The sequence below is a fragment of the Daphnia carinata genome, chromosome 2 (genome assembly GCF_022539665.2).
Source record: "Daphnia carinata strain CSIRO-1 chromosome 2, CSIRO_AGI_Dcar_HiC_V3, whole genome shotgun sequence".
Lineage (NCBI taxonomy): Eukaryota > Metazoa > Arthropoda > Branchiopoda > Diplostraca > Daphniidae > Daphnia > Daphnia carinata.
The window spans coordinates 1616668-1637738 of NC_081332.1; the positions used below are offsets into that span (position 1 = coordinate 1616668).

General features: G+C 43.0%; 8 protein-coding genes and 1 non-coding gene across 10 annotated transcripts; 8 read left to right on the forward strand and 1 right to left on the reverse strand.

Annotated features, from left to right (window-relative positions):
* Positions 1-194: 194 nt before the first annotated feature.
* On the forward strand, positions 195-933 carry LOC130686044 (pro-resilin-like). The gene is made up of 3 exons (XM_057509338.2): positions 195-271; positions 351-476; positions 546-933. The coding sequence occupies exons 1-3, from the start codon at positions 266-268 to the stop codon at positions 861-863; spliced, it is 450 nt and encodes a 149-aa protein (XP_057365321.1). The 5' UTR covers positions 195-265; the 3' UTR covers positions 864-933.
* Positions 934-1359: 426 nt separating this feature from the next.
* Trnar-ccu (transfer RNA arginine (anticodon CCU)) lies at positions 1360-1432 on the reverse strand. Its single transcript has one exon. It is a non-coding gene; the product is annotated as a tRNA-Arg (tRNA).
* Positions 1433-1804: 372 nt separating this feature from the next.
* LOC130686045 (pro-resilin-like) lies at positions 1805-2385 on the forward strand. The gene is made up of 3 exons (XM_057509339.2): positions 1805-1810; positions 1888-2013; positions 2083-2385. Exons 1-3 carry the CDS (start codon positions 1805-1807, stop codon positions 2383-2385), a joined length of 435 nt encoding a protein of 144 aa, XP_057365322.1.
* Positions 2386-3302: 917 nt separating this feature from the next.
* LOC130686158 (cuticle protein 19-like) lies at positions 3303-3920 on the forward strand. Its single transcript, XM_059494122.1, has 3 exons — positions 3303-3333; positions 3408-3545; positions 3612-3920. Exons 1-3 carry the CDS (start codon positions 3328-3330, stop codon positions 3918-3920), a joined length of 453 nt encoding a protein of 150 aa, XP_059350105.1. The 5' UTR covers positions 3303-3327.
* A 939-nt stretch (positions 3921-4859) lies between these two features.
* On the forward strand, positions 4860-5437 carry LOC130686159 (cuticle protein 10.9-like). Its single transcript, XM_057509449.2, has 3 exons — positions 4860-4865; positions 4940-5065; positions 5135-5437. Exons 1-3 carry the CDS (start codon positions 4860-4862, stop codon positions 5435-5437), a joined length of 435 nt encoding a protein of 144 aa, XP_057365432.1.
* Positions 5438-6454: 1017 nt separating this feature from the next.
* Positions 6455-7440, forward strand: LOC130686160 (mucin-5AC-like). Its single transcript, XM_057509451.1, has 3 exons — positions 6455-6460; positions 6535-6660; positions 6730-7440. The coding sequence occupies exons 1-3, from the start codon at positions 6455-6457 to the stop codon at positions 7438-7440; spliced, it is 843 nt and encodes a 280-aa protein (XP_057365434.1).
* Positions 7441-8495: 1055 nt separating this feature from the next.
* Positions 8496-9864, forward strand: LOC130686161 (mucin-2-like). Its single transcript, XM_057509452.1, has 3 exons — positions 8496-8501; positions 8577-8690; positions 8773-9864. The coding sequence occupies exons 1-3, from the start codon at positions 8496-8498 to the stop codon at positions 9862-9864; spliced, it is 1212 nt and encodes a 403-aa protein (XP_057365435.1).
* A 1113-nt stretch (positions 9865-10977) lies between these two features.
* LOC130686031 (calcium-activated chloride channel regulator 1-like) lies at positions 10978-15092 on the forward strand. The gene is made up of 17 exons (XM_057509326.2): positions 10978-11332; positions 11413-11547; positions 11617-11779; positions 11839-11998; positions 12075-12204; positions 12273-12403; positions 12472-12580; positions 12654-12742; positions 12811-12943; positions 13020-13153; positions 13224-13380; positions 13440-13658; positions 13719-13845; positions 13913-14003; positions 14066-14336; positions 14402-14546; positions 14603-15092. The coding sequence occupies exons 1-17, from the start codon at positions 11162-11164 to the stop codon at positions 15022-15024; spliced, it is 2787 nt and encodes a 928-aa protein (XP_057365309.1). The 5' UTR covers positions 10978-11161; the 3' UTR covers positions 15025-15092.
* A 1186-nt stretch (positions 15093-16278) lies between these two features.
* Positions 16279-20797, forward strand: LOC130686030 (calcium-activated chloride channel regulator 1-like). Of its 2 annotated transcripts, XM_057509325.2 has the most exons (18): positions 16279-16336; positions 16820-16929; positions 16996-17130; positions 17203-17365; positions 17425-17584; positions 17658-17787; positions 17857-17987; positions 18057-18165; positions 18238-18326; positions 18395-18527; positions 18615-18748; positions 18819-18975; positions 19033-19251; positions 19313-19439; positions 19503-19593; positions 19659-19929; positions 19996-20140; positions 20195-20796. In XM_057509325.2, the coding sequence occupies exons 3-18, from the start codon at positions 16999-17001 to the stop codon at positions 20614-20616; spliced, it is 2613 nt and encodes an 870-aa protein (XP_057365308.1). In that variant the 5' UTR covers positions 16279-16336; positions 16820-16929; positions 16996-16998; the 3' UTR covers positions 20617-20796. The 2 variants fall into 2 exon arrangements, with proteins under 2 accessions (XP_057365308.1, XP_057365307.1); XM_057509324.2 differs by lacking the exon at positions 16279-16336 and having other exon boundaries at positions 16723-16929; positions 20195-20797.
* Positions 20798-21071: the final 274 nt, after the last annotated feature.

A 21071-nucleotide genomic window follows, 5' to 3' on the forward strand; every position in this document is an offset into this window, starting at 1 on the left:
CATGGAGAGGTCCTTATCAAAATGATTACCCAAAAATGGTCTTGTGAATCTGTGACAGGGTTCGTTGCAAATGGAAAGCAACAAAACACTTTTCCTTTTTTCATTAATATTGGCATGATCACATATTTTTCACCATCTGACTCTATTAACACGCTAAACAAGTGAAGTGCAACAAAGAAATCGTATCGCAGTATATAAGGGCGAGCGAAGAGCAGTAAGAGCATCAGTTAATCTACTGTCTCAATCACTCTATCAACCTCTCAACATGCAGGTAAAACTGATTGTACAATAGGATGATTTAAACTTATTGCTTAGTTCTAACTAAATTATTTTTATGTTCAATATTCCAGTTCTTCGTACTCGCCGCCTTGATCGCTGTCGCCGCAGCCACTCCCGTCTATCCTGGCTCAACTTATCCGACTTCATCTTACAATAGGCCATCTTATTCGCCTTCAACTTACGACGTCCAGCACTACGTAAGTCCAATTGTCTTATCTTTCACCCACTCAAAGCAGTTTCTAAACGAACGATTGCCCCTTCCGTAGGCCCCACAGCCGCACGCTTTCAACTGGGCCGTCAACGATGGTTATGGCAGCGACTACGGCCACACTGAGAGCAGCAATGGCGAAGTAACCACCGGCTCTTACCGTGTCCTCCTTCCCGATGGCCGTGTTCAGATCGTCACCTACAAAGCTGATAGCTACGGATACACTGCTGATGTCAAGTACGAAGGTGAAGCCAAGTACCCCACTTACTCCGCACGTACTTACTCCGCACCGACTTACTCCGCTCCAGCTTACTCTGCCCCAGCTTACTCCGCCCCGGCTTACTCCGCCCCAGTTTACACTGCCCGCGACTACTAAGCCCACCAAATTCTAAAATATTTACGTCAAAGCGATGTCATATTAATTATTGGCCCTTTAATAAACTATACTGAAGCACACCTACAATGTCTTTATTGATTGTATAGCTGCAAAGAAACATAAATATTAAGTCATAAAGAAGCTGAGAGATTTTTGAAAAAACATAAGTTTCAAGTACTACGTGAAGTTAAATTAGCTTCTCATAAAACATATATTTTCATATATTTAGATTGCCGTCATGCGTACGGTTTAATACTATCAATTTTACATTAAGCTGATGTGAAACCTTCAATCCACATCTTAGCAGACCGGTGCCTTATCCTTTTTGACTATTGTAAACAAATCGAGGTGGACTTCGATAGAATAGGTGATTATCATTCCACATACATGACGGTTATCCGCTCCTACACTGCATCGTGTAAAAACTCATACAGTATAATACTTACACATGAATTTTAAAGTCCCGCAAAAAACTTTTGCAACATTTATTAGTGATTACCTCAGGCGGGACTCGAACCCGCAATCCCCGGCTTAGGAGGCCGGTGCCTTATCCTTTAGGCCACAAAGGCGATGTTTCAAAACATTGGCCTTATAAAATTTTTCTTATCATTGCACGAATGAGTCTTTTGCAATTGCATTACATTTCAGAATGTGGACTACATTTGTTGCACAGTCCGTTAGGTAGAGCAATGCCGGAAAGCCCCGATGTTGGAGGACGTTTCATTTGACCATGACCAAGTTCAAACAGCAGGTTTAATACACATATTTTTCCTTTCGCCATTCTTTTTTTAGAAGAAATCAGGTGTACCTTATTTAGACATGGTGCACGGTAGCAGAAAAGAAAAAGCCTAGGGGTAATCGTTCTGCGGTATATAAAGGTAGATAAACAGCAAAATGGACATCAGTTAATCAACTGTCTCAATCACTATCAACCTCTCAACATGCAGGTAAAACTGATTGTGGAACAGGATGATTCAAACATATTGTTTAGTTATAACTAACTTAATTTTTTTCAATTTTCAAGTTCTTCGTACTTGCCGCCTTGATCGCTGTCGCCGCAGCCACTCCCGTCTATCCTGGCTCAACTTATCCGACTTCATCTTACAATAGGCCATCTTATTCACCTTCAACTTACGACGTCCAGCACTACGTAAGTCCAATTGTCTTATCTTTCACCCACTCAAAGCAGTTTCTAAACGAACGATTGCCCCTTCCGTAGGCCCCACAGCCGCACGCTTTCAACTGGGCCGTCAACGATGGTTATGGCAGCGACTACGGCCACACTGAGAGCAGCAATGGCGAAGTAACCACCGGCTCTTACCGTGTCCTCCTTCCCGATGGCCGTGTTCAAATTGTCACCTACAAAGCTGATAGCTACGGATACAATGCTGATGTCAAGTACGAAGGTGAAGCCAAGTACCCCACTTACTCCGCACGTACTTACTCCGCACCAGCCTACTCCGCACCAGCTTACTCCGCACCAGCTTACTCTGCCCCAGTTTACACTGCCCGCGACTACTAAGCCCACCAAATTCTAAAATATTTACGTCAAAGCGATGTCATATTAATTATTGGCCCTTTAATAAACTATACTGAAGCAAACCTACAATGTCTTTATTGATTGTATAGCTGCAAAGAAACATAAATGTTAAGTCATAAAGAAGCTGAATGATTTTTGAAAAAACATAAGTTTCAATTATTACGTGAAGTTAAATTAGCTTCTTATAAAGCATGTATTTTCATATATTTAGATTACCGTCAAGCGTACGGTTTAATACTATTAACTTTACATTGAGGTGGTGTGGAATCTTCAATCCACATCTTAATAGGCCGGTGCCTTATCCTTTATGACTATTGTAAACAAATCAAAATGGACTGCGATAGAATAGGTGGTTATCATTCCACATTTATGACGGTTATCCGCTCCTACATTGCATGGTGTAAATACTCATGCAGTATAATGCTGGAACATGAATTTTAAAGTCCCGTCGACAATTTGTGCAAAAGTTATTCGTGATTACCTCTGGGAGGACTCAAAACCATAATCCCCGGCTTAGGAGGCCGGTGCCTTATCCTTTAGGCCACAAAGGCGATGTTTCAATACAATAGCATTTTAAAATTTTTCTTATCATTGCACGAATGAGTCTTTTGAAATAGCATTACATTTCAGAATGTGGACTACATTTGTCGGACAGTCCGTTAGGTAGAGCAATGCCGGAAAGCCCCGATGTTGGAGGACTTTTAATTTGACCATGACAAAGTTCAAACAGCAGGTTTAACACAAATATTTTCCCTTTCGCCATTCTTTTTTTAGAAGAAATCAGGTGTACCTTATTTAGACATGGTACACGGTAGCAGAAAAGAAAAGCCTAGGGGTAATCGTTCTGCGGTATATAAAGGTAGACAAACAGCAGAGTGGACATCAGTTAATCAACTGTCTCAATCGCTCTATCAACTTCTCAACATGCAGGTAAAATTACCTGTGTAATAGATTACTTTAGAAATTACCTTTTAGTTCTAACAAATCACTTTTTAATTTTCAAGTTCTTCGTACTCGCCGCCTTGATCGCTGTTGCCGCAGCCAATCCCGTTTACCCAAGCCAAACTTATCCGACTTCATCTTACAATAGGCCATCGTACTCAGGTTCAACTTACGACGCCAGGGAATACGTAAGTCCAAATGTCTTATCTTTTATCCACTCAAAGCATTTTCTAAATGAACCATTGCTCATTTCGTAGGCCGCCCAGCCACACGCTTTCAAGTGGGCCGTCAATGATGGTTATGGCAGCGACTACTCCCACTCTGAGAGCAGCGATGGCCAAGTAACCACCGGCACTTACCACGTTCAACTGCCTGATGGTCGCACTCAAATCGTCAACTACAAAGCTGATAGCTACGGATACAATGCTGATGTCAAGTACGAAGGTGAAGCCAAGTACCCCACTTACTCCGGACGTTCTTACTCCGCACCAGCTTACTCTGCACCAGCCTACTCCGCACCAGCTTACTCCGCACCAGCTTACTCCGCCCCAGCTTACTCCTCACCAGCTTACTAAGCCAACAAATTCTTAAATATTTACGTTAAAGCGATTTCAAATTAAATATTGGCCACATAATAAACTATTCTAAAGCAAACCTACTATGTCCTTATTGACTGAATAGCTGCAAGCAAACATAAAGATTAAGCCATAAAGAAACAGATTTTTGAAAGACATGTTTCAAAGTTTCGATTACAAAGTGAAGATAAATTAGCGTCTTATTCAACATGTATTTCATGTATTTAGATTGTCTTCTCGCGTACTGTTTGATACTATTAATTTTACCTTGACATGGTAGGGAACCTTCACTCCACAGCTTTGTAGGCCGGTGCCTTATCCTGTATGACTATTGATTACAAAGCATATTGAATTTCGACAGAATAGGTGGTCCTCATTCCACATACACGAGAGTTATCGGCTTCTACATGGCACCGGTTAAAAAACATACAGTATAATACTTGCAAATGAATTTTGAAGATCCGCCTACAATTTTTCTAAAATTTGTTCATTATTATCTCTGACGGGACTCCAACCTGCAATCCCCGGCTTAGAGACCGATTGCTAATAGTTTAGGCCACAAATTCGATTTTATAAAACAATGGCATTATCAAATTTTTCACATAATTGCATGAATGGGTCTTTGAAATTGCAATACATTTCAGAATGTGGACTACATATGTTGGACAGTCCGTTAGGTAGGGCAATGCCAGAAAGCCCCGATGTTGGAGGACTTTTCATTTGACCATGTAAAAGTTCAAACAGCAGGTTTAACACAAACACTTTTCCTTTCTGAATTCTTTTTTTGGAAGGAATCAGATGTACCTTATTTAGACATGGTACATGGCAGCAGAAAAGAACAAGCCTAGGGGTAATCGCTCTGCGGTATATAAAGGTAGACAAACAGCACAGTGGACATCAGTTAATCAACTGTCTCAACCACTCTACCAACTTCTCAACATGCAGGTAAAATTATCTGTGTAATAAATTAGTTTAGAAATTATCCTTTAGTTCTAACAAATCACTCTTTAATTTTGAAGTTCTTCGTACTCGCCGCCTTGATCGCTGTCGCTGCAGCCAATTCCGACTACTCTGGCTCAACTTATCCGACTTCATCTTACAACAGGCCATCTTATTCACCTTCGACGTATCAGGTCAAGGAATACGTAAGTCCAATTGCCTTATATTTCATCTACTCAAAGCAGCTTCTAAATGAACGATTGCCCCTTTGGTAGGCCCCCCAGCCGCACGCTTTCAAGTGGGCCGTCAACGATGGTTATGGCAGCGACTACTCGCACACTGAGAGCAGCGATGGCTACGTAACCACCGGCACTTACCACGTTCAACTGCCCGATGGTCGCACTCAAATCGTCAACTACAAAGCTGATAGCTACGGATACACTGCTGATGTCAAATACGAAGGCGAAGCCAAGTACCCCGCTTACTCCGCACCGGCTTACTCCGCACCAGCTTACTCCGCCCCAGCTTACTCCGCCCCAGCTTACTCCGCCCCAGCGTACACTGCCCGCGACTACTAAGCCCACCGAATTCTAAAATATTTACGTCAAAGCAATGTTAAATTAAATATTGGCCACTTAATAAACTATTCTAAAGCAAATGTACAATGTCCTTATTGACTGAATAGCTGCAAACAAACATAAAGATTAAGCCATAAAGAAACAGATTTTTGAAAAAACAAACATGTTTCGAGGTTTCGATTACAACGTGAAGTTAAATTGGCGTCATGTTAAACATGTATATTCGTGGGTTTTAGATTGCCGTCATGCTATGCCAGGTGATGGACGCTTAGCACCAAAATGCAACATAAACGGTTCTCTGTCCGTCGTTTGAGAACAGACGATATTTAAACCTCGTTTTTGCCCATGCTCTTCAAATAGTTGTAAGCTGATGTGTTTTATTGCACATTTTGAAGCGTAACCTATAAAAAATTGGTTTCTCAGCAGCAATAAGATATATTCCTCCCAAAGGTCTTGGAATATGGTGCCAATGTAATATCTTTTATAACGTCCGATTCATTTCTACTTCTGGCGAGACTCGAACTCGCAATCCCCGGCTTAGGGGGCCGGTGCCTTATCCATTTGCCCACAAAGCCTTTGATGTGTCAACATGTCCTAAAAATCGTTCTTTTTTACCGCAATACCCTACTTCGAAAAACGAAATAATCAGAGAAAGGGAAAATTCAATACGATAGCGTAATAGAGGATAGTTAAGAAATTCAGATGTTGCGATACACTTCAATATTTGGACAGCATTTGTTGGAAAGTCCGTTATGTAGAACGCTGTGGGGAAAGCCCCAACGTTTGAGCACTTTTCATTTGACCGTTCCAAAGATCAAACAACAGGTCAAACACAAACACTTTTCCTTTCTTCAATCAATTTATGAACAATCGAATATGTTCCTTATCAGAAGTTGGCAAAAGGCACCTGAAGAAAGAAAGGCGCAGGGTTGTTGCACTGCGGTATATAAAGGTGGGCGAAGAGCAGAAAGGACATCAGTTAACCAACTGTCTCAAACGTCCTATCAACTTCTCAACATGCAGGTAAAATAATTTGTGCCATTTTCATTGGCTTAGAAATTACAATTTAGTTCTAATAAACTCTTTTACTCTTCAAGTTCGTCGTACTCGCCGCCTTGATCGCTGTCGCCGCAGCCAATTCCGAATACCTTGGCCAAACTTCTTCAAATTCCGCTTCCAATTTTCGTTCTTATTCACCTTCAACGTACGAGGTCAAGGAATACGTAAGTATTATTGGCTTTTCTTTTATGAATTCAAAGCAGTTTCTAAATGAACAATTGTTCATACAATAGCCCACTCAGCCGTACTCCTTCAACTGGGCCGTCTACGACGGTTACGGCAACGACTACGCCCACTCTGAGAGCAGCGATAGCAAAGTAACCACCGGCAGTTACCGCGTCCTCCTTCCAGATGGTCGTGTTCAAATCGTAACGTACAAAGATGATGGCTACGGATACATTGCTGATGTCAAGTACGAAGGTGAAGCCAAGTACCCCGCTCCATCCGCCTACTCCACTCAGGCTTACTCCGCACCTGTATTCACCCCTCAAGTTGTCACTGCTCCAGCTGTATCATCTCGTACTTACTCCGCACCAGTTGTTACCGCTCCTGCTGGTCCTGCTCGCGTTTTAACTACTTCATCTGTTATCGCTCCGGGTGTTAACTCACGCACGTATTCCGCACCGGTCTTCGTTTCTTCTGCCGGCCGCACTTTGGGAGCCAACTCGCGTACTTATTCCGGCCCTGTTCTCACCTCTTCCTCTGTCACGGCTCCAGGCGCTTCCTCTCGCACTTATTCCTCACCGGTCTTCACTTCTCCTGCGTCCTCATCTACCGTATTCACCTCGTCTTCCGTCAGCGGACCTGCCGCAGTTTCCCGCACTTACTCCGCACCAGTATTTACATCTGATGACTCCGCTTTTGGCCGTGTTTCGCAGATCGGCACTGGTCCGGCAACTGGATCCGTCTACATGACTTCCGGTAACGTTGCTCGCGACTACTAAGCGCCAAACATTCTGAAAATATATATCTATCTAAATCAAAGAAATGTCAAATTAAATATCAAATCAAAAATCTATTCAAATAATAAATTATATGAAGCCAAAACTCCTGTGTACTAATTCATTATATAGCTGTAAGAAAGAAAAAGGATCGAATGACTAAGGCAGTACAACACTCAATCGTTCAACTTCAAAGCTAAACATTTACCTGGATATTTGTATACCTCTGGAGGGACTCGAGCCTCCAATCCGGAACGAAATCCCGACCGCAGCATTATAATCAATTCATCTTTATTTTGCGCATTTAGCCACTGTTCTATAAGCACGATGCGCCAATCAACTGCGCTACGGGATACATTTACAATGGTTCATTCTTCATCAGATGCATTACAAGTAGCATTCGTAAATGGACAATTAAGAAACAATGCTGTATGATTACTTGGTAAGTATGTGCAATTCGTTCCCTATCCACATAATCATTTCAAACACGGCTCTCAGTTTCATTGGAATGTCTTGTACAAAAGTACTGTACTCCTTTATACGTATGGCGGGACACGAAACCGCAATCCCCGGCTAATAAGATCGGTGCCTTATCCTTTAGGCCACAAAGACACTGGTTAATTCAATTGCCATAAATTTCGTTCATTTTTCCTACGATAACTGCAAAGAAAAAGGTTATCAACATAGAAAGAGAAAAGTCAGTACCATACTATTTGTATAATTAAACAAATCAGCAATTGCCTTACATTTCCAAACTTGGACTACGTTTGTTGGAAAGTCCGTTATTTAAAAAGCTGTGGGGAAAGCCCCGACGTTGGAGCACTTTTCATTTGACCGTAGCAAAGAACAAATAGCAGGTCAAACACAAACACTTTCTTCAATCAATTTCGGAACAATGGGATATATTCCTTATTAGAAGTTGATAAGAGGCAGGTACCTTTTACCAAGCCAAAAAAGGAAACGCGCAGGGCGTTGCTCTGCGGTATATAAACGACAGCAAAATAGCAGAAAAGACATCAGTTAACCAACTGTCTCAAGCGTTCTACCAACTTCTCAACATGCAGGTAAAATTACCTATGCAATTCAAACGTTTCAAAATATTGTTAAATTCTAACAAGTTTGTTTTTTCAATTGTCAAGTTCGTCGTACTCGCCGCCTTGATCGCTGTCGCCGCAGCCAATTCCGCCTATCCCGGCTCAACTTATCCAGTTCCATCTTACCATGGGTCATCTTATTCACCTTCGACTTACGAGGTCAAGGAATACGTAAGTCCAATTCGCCTTTTCTTCCATGAAGTCAAAGCAGTTTCTAAATGAACAATTGCCTCTTCCATAGCCCGCTCAGCCGTACTCTTTCAACTGGGCAGTCTATGATGGCTATGGCAACAACTACGCCCACTCTGAGAGCAGCGACGGCAAGGTGACGACCGGCTCTTACCGCGTCCTCCTTCCTGATGGTCGTGTTCAAATCGTAACGTACAAAGCTGACAGTTACGGATACACTGCTGATGTCAAGTACGAAGGTGAAGCCAAGTACCCCGCTCCATCCGCCTACTCAGCCCAGGCTTACTCCGCACCTGTATTCACCTCTCAAGTTGTCACCGCTCCAGCTGTATCATCTCGTACTTACTCCGCACCAGTTGTTACCGCTCCTGCTGCTCCTGCTCGTGTTTTCACCTCTTCATCTGTCACGGTTCCAGGTGCTAACTCCCGCACATATTCCGCACCGGTCTTGACTTCTTCCGCTGGCCGCACTTCGGAAGCCAACTCCCGTACTTATTCCGCACCAGTAGTCACTGTTACCGCTCCTGCTGCAACCTCTCGTACCTACTCTGCTCCAGTTTTCACGTCCCCGGCTGTCACCGCTCCTGTTATCACCTCTCCGGTTGTCACTAGTTCTGGTGACACCTCCCGCATCTACTCCGCCCCAGATTTCACGTCATCGGCGGTCACGGGTTCTACCGGCACCTCCCGCACTTACTCCGCACCGGTGGCACCGGTGGTCACTTCCCCCGCTGCCCCTTCACCTGTATTCACTTCCGATCCGCGCCCAGCTCCTGCTGTTTCCTCTCGTACTTACTCAGCACCAGTGGTGACCGCTCGCACTGCTCCAGATTCCGTCTTAATCACTTCATCTGTCACGGCTCCAGGTGCTAACTCCCGCACTTATTCCGCTCCCATTTTCACTTCTCCGGCGTCCTCAGCTACTGTGTCCACCTCGTCTTCGGTCACGGCACCTGCTGCCTCATCCGGTACCTACTCCGCACCAGTTTTCACTTCTCCGGCTGCTCCAGCCTCTGTTGTCACGTCTCCATCGATCAACGAACCCGCTTCAACCTCCCGTACTTACTCCGAAGCAGAGTCCATCACCGCTCCCGCAACCGACGCAGTCTACACGACTTCAACCAACGTTGCCCGCGACTACTGAGCCCGATACGTTCTGAAATACTTATGTCAAAGAGATATCTATTAAAAATTATAATATTGAATAAAACTTTATGATAGCAAAGCCACTGTGTTCTCGTGTATTTGCGCAGCTGCAACGATATGTTAGTGTTACAACACAAAGACAATTGGAGACTTTGCGAAATATATATTTCGCCCCAAAGGTGAGGGTTAATTGTATTTTCCAATAAATCAAATCTTAAGTTCAATCATAAATCAGAACGGACAAATGTCGATCAATGTCCCGATTGAAGTATCATGTCTTGAACGGGGACTACGGATGGACGGGTGAATAGCGCATACCTGTACAGCTAAACGCGAAGAGCCTCAGGTCGTTTCACCTGTTGTACGTTGCCAAACGGAAAGAAAAGATTGCATTAAATTTTATTGACAACCCCGTAAGACGAGGATCAAAAACCTTGGATGTTACGTGGCAGCCAAACCCTGTCATCTCCATTGTAGAGCCAGTCTTCAGTCTGACGGCCGAGTGGTAGGTACCACGTTAGTCGTAAAATGGGTTGGTGGTTCAGCAACACGTTTAAGTTTGGCATACTATTTGATGTTACCACACTCATTAATGGACTTTTCCAGTGTTTTCCATTTTGACTCGTACATAATCGGTAATTAATCTAAATTTTTTAACTTTCATATTCGTTTCAACAGTGTCGTCATGATTACCATTGGTTGGAGTGTTCGTCATGTTTGTTTTAATGGCAGTATTGACTTAAAGCATGGCTTAATTATATCAGCAGATGAACAAACACAACAGGAGATCCGACTGTACGTTGACGTGTAGATAGCAGATCGTCTCGCCATATCTTCGCTGTTTTTCCGCTTCAGGTAACAAGATTGAAGATTACGATTGAAGATCACTGATAAGATAAGCCCCCTCAGGTCAGTAAAAAAAAATCCCCGATACTCTCGGATAAGGACAAATCTTATTGGGTTTGAGGCGTACCTTTCTTTAGTCGTAAGGTAGGCAACCAACCATTGGCAGATTGAAAACACACGTTGTGTTATTTAAGAAAAGAAGCAAAGTTCATTGTTTTTATCAACCTGAAAGCATTGCTAAAAAGTGTCCAGAGGACGAGAGAATTTGACAAGCGAATATGACGTTATCTTCCGTAATCGCCCAGGTGTTAGGGTGGTCTACACTAGGACGTAAGGTGCTGGACGTAGGCGTCTGATGTGTATAACTCGTACAATTTTACGTTTTCAAAACTAGTCATTACGAAAAAGTTCGATCGTTCGCATCTTAGTAACAACCTAAGTTTCAGAAAATGATAACTCGTTGTGTTTGCATCGTATTGTTAACGATTCTCATTTTCAATGTGGATCCAACTCATTCTACCACCATCTCTTTGAACCAAAATGCCTATTCCAATATCGTAGTGGCTATATCGCCGGATGTTCCCAATACGTGGTCTGAAACAATCTTGCAGAATATTCAGGTTGGCCATTTTTTTGCACTTGTTTTACACACGTTATGAGCGCAATTAATCTCATTTCGCTATTGTTTGTATGTGACCAGTTGATGATACGTAGGGCATCGAGTGTGTTGTACCGAGCTACGAAGAAACGAGCCTATTTCAAAGATGTTCGTATCCTGATTCCAGAATCGTGGAGCAACGTTCAATCTAACATTAGCACATGGGAGACCTATTCCGTATAATGCATCTATCATTGATTACGATTTGACGTATCTATTTTCTACAAATTCAATTCGTTTTTATAGGAGGCTGATGTGCGTGTGGCACCAGCGGCATTAGTTCACGGTGATAAACCCTACACTATCCAGTCAGGCGGATGTGGCCAGCCGGGGGAGTACATTCATCTCACTCCGGACTATCTCCGCACCCTGACCAATGCTAACAACACGTCCGTTTTCGGCCCGCCAGGTAAATGTGTCAATACTCGTAAAGAAGTCTTATAACTTAAGCGTTTTGATTGTACACAGAAAAAGTGTTTGTTCACGAGTGGTCCCATTTACGTTACGGCGTGTTTGATGAGTTCGGTCATCAAAATGATAAGAAGCTCCCGTTGTTCTACAAACCGCCGAATTCTGAAGAAATTCTACCTAATTTGTGCACCAATAAACAGCCCATTTTCACCACCAAGTACGTGCATCCTAAAATGGTGTCACGTTAGAAAATGCGAGACGTTAAACTTTATTTTAAAATTTGCTCAAATTAGGGATGTTGTTACACAAGGACCGTGTCGAATCGACCCAACCACCGGTGTCTACAATAGTGATTGCGTTTACAATCTTCTACCTCAATTTGTACCAGATACGTCCCTCATGTCTGATTACTCGGTTGATTCGGTAACTTTCAATTGAACTGCTCTCATCCTAGAGTTTAAATAATTAACATTTTTTTTCCTTTCATCAAGGTAGTGGATTTCTGTGAGAACGATCAGGACCTGGCACACGCTTTTAAAGCCCCAAACAAACACAACGCCATGTGCGGATCGCGTAGCGTCTGGGCGGTCATCACGAGACATCCGGATTTCGCCATGAACAAGTTTGTAACCAAAACGATAACACACGTTATGTACATCAATTAAGCCTCTTAAATTGATTTGGACGTAGCAATCCACCGAGCGACATCCTCTCCATAGAACCCACGTTCCAAATTGTGCGGTCCGGCGGCTCGCGATTTGTTCTCGTCGCCGATACGTCGGGCAGCATGAACAATTACGTGAGTAGATCCTCATTTATTCAAGCTAATAGACTATGTTGTGTTATTCTTTGCTATTAAATACATTTGACAGAGCCGAATCCTTAGGTTGTACGAAACTTCCCGGCGTTGGATCAAATACGACATTTCCGATGGCAGTAAACTCGGCTTGGTTCAATTTTCGTAAGAATGATCAACTATTCTGCGCTCTTAATGTACTATAAAAAAGTAAAAAATTACGTTTTTAATAGGCACAATGCGATAGTAACCAGTCCAATAGTTGAAATAAACGGTGACGCAAGTCGCGAGGCGCTTATCGCCCCGTTACCCGTCAACGCGGTTGGTGCAACTTGTATCGGGTGTGGCTTGTTAAAAGCCTTGGAAGTAAGCGCTTAATCCGTTTGCGTCAAAACGGAAAAAATCAAGCGATATAATTTGATAAATTGTTTTTGTTTTAAAGCTTCTAGCACCAGGAGGTCCAGGAGGTGTTATCTTACTTTTAACTGACGGAGAGGAAACGGACAAGCCGTTCATTTCCAACGTTCTACCGGAATTGGTCCGATCCAGCGCTAGAGTCGTTTCCATCGCATTCGGGTTTCTATTATCGCAAAGCTTCACATAAAATTCAATAAATAAATCCGTAATGGTGATTTTGTGAGTGCAGGAGGACGGCCGAAGATAAAATTGAAAACTTGGCGGACAAGACTAACGGCAAGAGCTATTTCATCGATGATAATGATCCCAGCCAAGGATTAAACGATGCCTTTGTTGGATCTCTCACATATCAGCCGGCCGTGTCTGCCTATCAGATCATCGTCACGGTACACATAATTCAAATTTGGCTATTCTTCATCTTTAAACTAACCGTTTTATTTTTCAGCTATTGAATCGGCAGTACCAGAATGTGGCGGGTGATGCAATCAACGATCATTTCTCGGTTGACTCGACGGTCGGCCGTAATTTAATATTCCGCGTTGATTACACGCAAAAAAGCCATCTGAAATCCTTCAGTTTGAAGTCACCTAATGGAACTGTTTACACCCAATTTGCGTACGATGATGGGGTGAAGGTTGCCATGTTCAAACTACCAGAGGCTGAAGTACATAACAGCTCTCAGTTAAGTTAATGAGAAATCGTTAATTTATTACCATTTAATCAGGTAGGGACGTGGTACTTCACTTTGACGGTCAGTAGTTCCATCATGGAATCATTGGCTGTTCAGGTAACGTCGCAGACCAGGTCGACCACAATAGCACCAATCAAAACCGAGTGTTCCGTCCTTGATGGTAAATCATCATTCAAACTAAACTTTTCTTTTCGATTTTTCAAATGTTTCATTTTATTTCATTACAGGAGATACGTTCGACAATGCCAAAGCGAGTCCAGTGAGGATTTTAGCCAAGGTGATGCAAGATTCCAATGCCGTAGTTCAAGCCAAAGTCAAGTAACACACAGTCCTTAATCATTTGAAATGCGAATTTTATGTAACTCAATTTTGATTGCTAGGGCGCATATTGAAATGCCATCAGGTCAATCTCAAATCCTTGAATTGTTAGATAACGGAGTGTCGGCAGACACTTTGGCGGATGACGGCATTTATTCTCGTTTTTTTGTCGGTGCAACATCTGGCGGACGTTACACGGTCGAATGCGAGGTCTGGGACGACGACTCAGCGTACGTTAATGATGGAACGTTTGTCCGCCACAGGCAAAAGAGATCGACAACATCTAGAATGACTGGAGCGTTCACGCGAAGGGCAAGCGGTGGCTCCTTCAAGGTTTCATATTCCACATCTTCGTTTTGAAATTTCCATGAATGAAATCGTTGAAAATTCACAAACAGATAACTCAATCAGCGGCAGTGGGTGCGGATATCTATCCACCATCAAGAATAACTGATCTGTTCATCGTAGAAGTGCGAACGAATCCCGACATGACGGCCACCATTCAATTTACAGCGCCTGGTGAAGATTTGGATTCTGGAACAGGTACGACAGCTCAATCTCTGAATATCCAACACAATCATTTATCTTTTTTTCGTTAGCCGCCAGTTACGAAATTCGATATTCTCCGGTTTTTGATGATCTCCGTGAGACGAATTTCGATTCGGCCAACAGTTCAACACTCGTCCAACAGGAGCACGTCGTGAACGGATCGTTGCAACCGATGGTCTCTGGATCGCAGCAGATCATTACGTTCGTCGTGATGATGAAAAGCGAAGACACGAGGACGTACTACATCGCTCTGAGAGCGACCGATGCCAGCGGACAGGCCGCATTGCCATCAAACATTGTGACCGCCCAATTCCCGCTGAATGAATCGGCTTCGAGCCTATCGACGATAGCCATCATTGGCATCATCGTGGGATGTTTGCTCGGCCTTCTACTAATTGCTGCAATCCCCTATTTAGTCCACAGGAAGAAGTACCTGTCGTACAAAGCGGCCGATACCCAGTCCAAACCTTAGCTCGCTGTTCGTATATCCTCTTCTATAATTTATGATTGAGTTAAATGTGTACGTTTGACGGAAGGTAATAAATGGAAGTTGAAAGAGGTGCGCATTGAAAATGGATGATTGCGTGATGGGCTAATGATGTTTACGCTGTGTTTAAGGTAACTATCAGCTCTCAAGTTGTCACTGCTCCAGCTGTATCATCTCGTACTTACTCCGTCCCAGTTGTTACCGCTCCTGCTGCTCCTGCTGCTCCTGCTCGTGTTTTCACCTCTTCATCTGTCACGGTTCCAGGTGCTAACTCCCGTACTTATCCGCACCGGTGTTCACCTCTCCCTGCCTCCTCAGCTACTGTATCCACCTCGGCTTCGGTCACCCCACCTGCCGCATCTTCCGGTACTTACTCCGAACCAGAGACCTTCACCGCCCCCGCAACCGACGCAGTCTACACAACTTCTACCAACGTTGCCCGCTACTACTGAGCCCGATACGTTCTGAAATACTTATGTCAAAGAGATATCTATTTAAAATTATAATATTGAATAAAACTATGTGATACCAAAGCCACTGTGTTCTCCTGTATTTGCGCAGCTGCAACGATGTATTAGCGTTACATCATAAAGACAATTGAACACTTTGCGAAATATATATTTCGCCCCAACGATGAGAGTTAATTGTATTTCCAAATAATTCAAGTTTTAAGTTCAATCATAAAAAACAGAACAGACAAATGTCGATCAATGTCCCGATGGAAGTATCATGTCTTGAACGAGGACTACGGATGGACGGGTGAATACCGCATACCTGTACAGTTAAAGGCGGAGAGCCTCGGGCCGTCGATCCGCCTCGGGCCAGGATAGCATTAATTTGTATTGACAACCCCGTAAGACAAGGATCAAACACCTTGGATGTGATGTGGCAGATATAGCCTGTCATCTGCATCGTAGTCAGTCTTCAGTCTGACGGCCGAGTGGTAGGTACCACGTTAGTCGTAAAATGGGTTGGTGGTTCAGCAACACGTTTAAGTATAGCATGCTGTTTGATGTTACCATTCTCATTAATGAATCTTTCGAGTGTTTTCTATGTTGACTCGTTGCAGTCAAATTCGGTAAGTAAATGACATTTTTTAATTATCATATTCGTCTCAACAGTGTCGTCATGATTACCATTGGTTGAAGTGTTCGAGATGTTTGTTTTAATGGCTGTGTTGACTTAAAATATGTCTTAATCGTATCAGCAGATGAACAAACACAACAGGATATCCGACTGTACGTGAGGTGTCGATAGCAGCTCTTCTCGCCATATCTTCGCTGTTTGTCCGATTCAGGTAACAACATTGAAGTTATTCAGCTACTGATAAGATAAGCCCACTCCAGTCTAAAGGAAACTCTGATAAGAAAAAAATCTAATAGTTAGAGGCGTACCTATCTTTAGTCGAAAGGTAGGTAACCAACCATTGTGAGAGTTAAAACACGCGTTGTGTTATTTAAGAAAAGAAACAAAGTTCATCGTTTTATCGGTCTGAAAGCATTGCTAAAAGTGTCACGAGAACGAGAGAATTTGACAAACGGACATGACGTTTTCTTCCGGTAATCGACCAGGTGTAAAGGTGGACTGCACTCGGAAGTAAGGTGCTGAACGTAGGCGTCTAATAGATATAACTCTGAGCAATTTAACGTTTTCAAAACTAGTCCTTAAAAAATAGTTCGATCGTTCGCATCTTAGCAACATCCCAAGTTTCAAAAAATGATAACTCGTTGTTGTGTTTCCATCGTTTTGTTATCGATTCTCATTTTCAACGTGGATCCAGCTCATTTTACCAGCATCTCTTTGAATCAAAATGCCTATTCCAATATCGTGGTGGCTATATCGCCTGATGTTCCCAATACGTGGTCTGAAACCATCTTGCAGAATATTCAGGTTGCTCATTTTTTTTTTGCAATGTTTTACAAGTAATCTCATTTCGCTATTTTTGTATTTGATCAGTTGATGATACGTAGGGCATCGAGTGTGTTGTACCGAGCTACGAAGAAACGAGCCTATTTCAAAGATGTTCGTATCCTCGTTCCGGAATCTTGGAGCAACGTTCGATCAAACCTCAGCACATGGGAGACCTATTCCGTATAATGCGTTTATCATTTATTACGATTTGAAGTATCCATTTTTTTTTTTAAATTCAATTCGTTTTTATAGGAGGCTGATGTACGTGTGGCACCAGCGGCATTAGTTCACGGTGATAAACCCTACACTATCCAGTCGGGCGGATGTGGCCAGCCGGGGGAGTACATTCATCTCACTCCCGACTATCTCCGTACTCTGACCGATGCTAACAACACGTCCGTCTTCGGCCCGCCAGGTGAGTGTGTCAACACTCTTAAAGAAGTCATGTAACTTAAGCGTTTTGATTGTACACAGAAAAAGTGTTTGTTCACGAGTGGTCCCATTTACGTTACGGCGTGTTTGACGAGTTCGGTCATCAAAATGATAAGAAGTACCCGTTGTTCTACAAACCGCCGAATTCTGAAGAAATTCTACCTAATTTGTGCACCAATAAACCACCCATTTTCACTACCAAGTACGTACATAATTGTGTTCGTTACGGTAAAATGCGAGACATTAAACTTTCTTTTTTAATTTATTCAAATAAGGGATGTTGTTACTCAAGGACCGTGTCGAATTGATCCAACCACTGGTGTCTATAATGGCAATTGCATTTACAATCTTCTACCTCAATTTGTCCCGGATTCATCCCTCATGTCTGATTACTCGATTGATTCGGTAACTTTCAATTGAACTATGCTCATCCGAGAAGTTTAAATAATGAACATTTATTTTTCTCTGATCAAGGTAGTGGATTTCTGTGAGGACGATCAGGACCTTGCTCACGTTTTTGCAGCCCCAAACAAACACAACGCCATGTGCGGATCGTATAGTGTCTGGACGGTCATCACGAGACATCCGGATTTCGCCATGAACAAGTTTGTAACCAAAACGATAATTGCACTTTATGTACATTTAATTAAACCTTTAATTTGATTTTGACGTAGCAATCCACCGAGCGACATCCTCTTTTTAGAACCAACGTTCCAGATTGTGCGGTCCAGCGGTTCGCGATTTGTTCTCGTCGCCGACACATCAGGCAGCATGAACGATCACGTGAGTAGATCCTCATTTCTTCACCCTAAAAACTCTTTTAAATTATTTTTTGGCATCAAATACCTTTGACAGAAACGAATCATTAGGTTGTACGAATCTTCCCGGCGTTGGATCAAATACGACATTTCCGATGGCAGTAAACTCGGCTTGGTTCAATTTTCGTAAGAATGATTGAAACATTCTACTTTCTTAATTTAATAAAACCATTTTAAAATCACATTTTAAATAGAAACAAAGCGACGATAACCAGTCCAATGGTCGAAATTACGGGTGACGCAAGTCGTGAGGCGCTTATCGCCCGGTTACCCGTCAACGCGGTTGGTGCCACTTGTATCGGGTGTGGCTTGCAAAAAGCCTTGGAAGTAAGCACTTAATTCCATCGTGACAAAACTTAAAAAATTAAACAATCAGGTGATTTCATATTTTGATCAATTGTTTTTGTTTTAAAGCTTCTAAGACCAGGAGGTCCAGGAGGTGTTATAATACTTTTAACTGACGGAGAGGAAACGGACAGGCCGTTCATTTACGAAGTTCTATCGGAAGTGGTCCGGTCAGGCGCTAGAGTCGTTTCCATCGCATTCGGGTAGATCTTTTATCACAATCTTCTCATTAAATTCAATAAATAAATCGGAAATGATGAATTTTGTGTACAGGAGGACGGCCGAAGATAAAATTGAAGACTTGGCGGACAAGACTAACGGCAAGAGCTATTTCATCGATGATAATGATCCCAGCCAAGGATTAAACGATGCCTTTGTTGGATCTCTCACATATCAGCCGGCCGTGTCTGCCGATCAGATCGTCGTCTTGGTACACACAACTCAAAGTGGCTCTTCTTCTTTAAACTCATCATTTGATTTTTTTCAGCTATTGAATCGGCAGTACCAGAATGTGGCGGGGGGTACAATCAACGACCGTTTTTCTGTTGACTCGACAGTCGGCCGCAATTTCATTTTCCGCATTGATTACACGCAAAAAAGCCATCTGAAATCCTTCATTTTGAAGTCACCTAATGGAACTGTTTACACCCAACTCGTCTACGATGACGTGGCGAAAGTTGCCATGTTCAAACTACCCGAGGCTGAAGTACATAACAGCTCTCAGTTAAGTTAATGAGAAGGCAAATAATTTATTACCATTTAATCAGGTAGGAACGTGGTACTTCACCTTGATGGTGAGTAGTTCCACCGTGGACTCGTTGGCTGTTCACGTAACGTCGCAGACCAGGTCAACCACAACAGCACCAATCAGGACCGAATGTTACGTCCCTGATGGTAAATCATCATTCAAATTTTTTTTTTCGATTTTTTCAAATGTTTGATGTCATTTCATTGCAGGAAATACGATCGGCAATACCAACGCGAGTCCAGTGAGGATTTTAGCTAAGGTGATGCAAGGTGCCAATGCCGTAGTTCGAGCCAAAGTCAAGTAACGCACACATGTCTTTATCATTAGAAATGCGCGTTTTTATGTAAATCAATTTTGATTGCTAGGGCGCATATTGAAATGCCTTCCGGTCCATCTCAAATCCTTGAGTTGTTAGATAACGGAGTGTCGGCAGACACTTTGGCCGATGACGGCATTTATTCTCGTTACTTTGTTAATGCCACGTCCGGCGGACGTTACACGGTCGAATGCGAAGTCTGGGACGACGGTTCAGCGTACGTCAATGATGGAACATTTGTCCGCAGCAGGCAAAAGAGATCAGCAACATCTAGAATGACGGGATCGTTCACGCGAATGGCAAGCGGCGGCTCCTTTAAGGTTTCATATTCCACATCTTCGTTTCGAAATTTCCATAAACGAAATCATTTGAAAATTCACAAACAGATAACTCAATCAGCGGCAGTGGGTGCGGATATCTATCCACCATCAAGAATAACTGATCTGTTCATCGTAGAAGTGCAAACGAATCCCGACATGACGGCCACCATCCAATTTACAGCGCCCGGTGAAGATTTGGATTCTGGAACAGGTACGTTCGAGCAATCTCTGAATATCCAACACAATCCTTTAACTATTTCATTAGCCGCCAGTTACGAAATTCGATATTCTCCGGTGTTTGATGATCTCCGTGGAACGAATTTCGGTTCGGCCAACAATTCAACACTCGTCCAACAAGAGCACGTCGTGAACGGCTCGTTGCAACCGATGGTCTCTGGATCGCAGCAGATCATTACGTTCGTCGTGATGATGAAAAGCGAAGACACGAGGACGTACTACATCGCTTTGAGAGCGATCGATGCCAGCGGACAGGCCGCTTTGCCATCCAACATTGTGTCCGCCCAATTCCCGCTGAACGAGCCGGCGTCGAGCCTATCGACGAAAGCCATCATTGGCATCATCGTGGGAAGTTTGCTCGGCCTCCTACTGATTGCTGCAATCGCCTATTTAATCCACAGGAAGAAGTACCTGTCGTACAGCGCGGCCGGTACCCAGTCCAAACCGTAGCTCGGTGTTCGTATAACCCCCTCGATAATTTATGATTGAGTTAAATGTACATTTTAAGGGAAGAAACAAATGGAAGCTGATGAAGGTATGCATTTAAAATGGGTGATATTTACGCTATGCTGAAGGTTACTATCAGCTCTTTGTTAGACATATTATCGAATTCTAGGGGATCAAATATCAAGTATGTTGTTAATGTAGGCACTCCAACATCTACAAATGATTACATTTCGCTTCTACAGTTAAAAGAGTGGGTTGTTTGTGCAACGTACACAAATATTTGACTTTATCAGTTGTTGCATAGTTGCTGTCTCCGCGGTGAGGGGACGGCAAAGAAACAAACGAAAAAAGGCGTCAAGCAGCGAAAATGAAATCGATAAGATTTCAAATACGTATGCCGCCTTTTTCGTTAAGATTGCCCTATGTAGTGCTATACCACTCTTTGGGTTCAAAATGCA

What these genes read in the sequence shown, in the direction of transcription:
- LOC130686044 (XM_057509338.2), top strand. An exon ending in CTTACGACGTCCAGCACTAC is followed by an intron (nt 477 to 545) that starts GTAAGTCCAATT and finishes CCCCTTCCGTAG; the next exon opens with GCCCCACAGCCGCACGCTTT.
- LOC130686045 (XM_057509339.2), top strand. An exon ending in CTTACGACGTCCAGCACTAC is followed by an intron (nt 2,014 to 2,082) that starts GTAAGTCCAATT and finishes CCCCTTCCGTAG; the next exon opens with GCCCCACAGCCGCACGCTTT.
- LOC130686158 (XM_059494122.1), top strand. An exon ending in GGGAATACGTAAGTCCAAAT is followed by an intron (nt 3,546 to 3,611) that starts GTCTTATCTTTT and finishes TAGGCCGCCCAG; the next exon opens with CCACACGCTTTCAAGTGGGC.
- LOC130686159 (XM_057509449.2), top strand. An exon ending in CGTATCAGGTCAAGGAATAC is followed by an intron (nt 5,066 to 5,134) that starts GTAAGTCCAATT and finishes CCCCTTTGGTAG; the next exon opens with GCCCCCCAGCCGCACGCTTT.
- LOC130686160 (XM_057509451.1), top strand. An exon ending in CGTACGAGGTCAAGGAATAC is followed by an intron (nt 6,661 to 6,729) that starts GTAAGTATTATT and finishes TTCATACAATAG; the next exon opens with CCCACTCAGCCGTACTCCTT.
- LOC130686161 (XM_057509452.1), top strand. An exon ending in ATTCACCTTCGACTTACGAG is followed by an intron (nt 8,691 to 8,772) that starts GTCAAGGAATAC and finishes CCTCTTCCATAG; the next exon opens with CCCGCTCAGCCGTACTCTTT.
- LOC130686031 (XM_057509326.2), top strand. Translation starts at nt 11,162, where the DNA reads ATGATAACTCGTTGTGTTTGCATCGTATTGTTAACGATTCTCATTTTC. An exon ending in CAATCTTGCAGAATATTCAG is followed by an intron (nt 11,333 to 11,412) that starts GTTGGCCATTTT and finishes GTATGTGACCAG; the next exon opens with TTGATGATACGTAGGGCATC. An exon ending in CCTATCAGATCATCGTCACG is followed by an intron (nt 13,381 to 13,439) that starts GTACACATAATT and finishes TTTATTTTTCAG; the next exon opens with CTATTGAATCGGCAGTACCA.
- LOC130686030 (XM_057509324.2), top strand. Translation starts at nt 16,756, where the DNA reads ATGATAACTCGTTGTTGTGTTTCCATCGTTTTGTTATCGATTCTCATT. An exon ending in GTCCGTCTTCGGCCCGCCAG is followed by an intron (nt 17,366 to 17,424) that starts GTGAGTGTGTCA and finishes GATTGTACACAG; the next exon opens with AAAAAGTGTTTGTTCACGAG. An exon ending in CAGGCAGCATGAACGATCAC is followed by an intron (nt 18,166 to 18,237) that starts GTGAGTAGATCC and finishes TACCTTTGACAG; the next exon opens with AAACGAATCATTAGGTTGTA.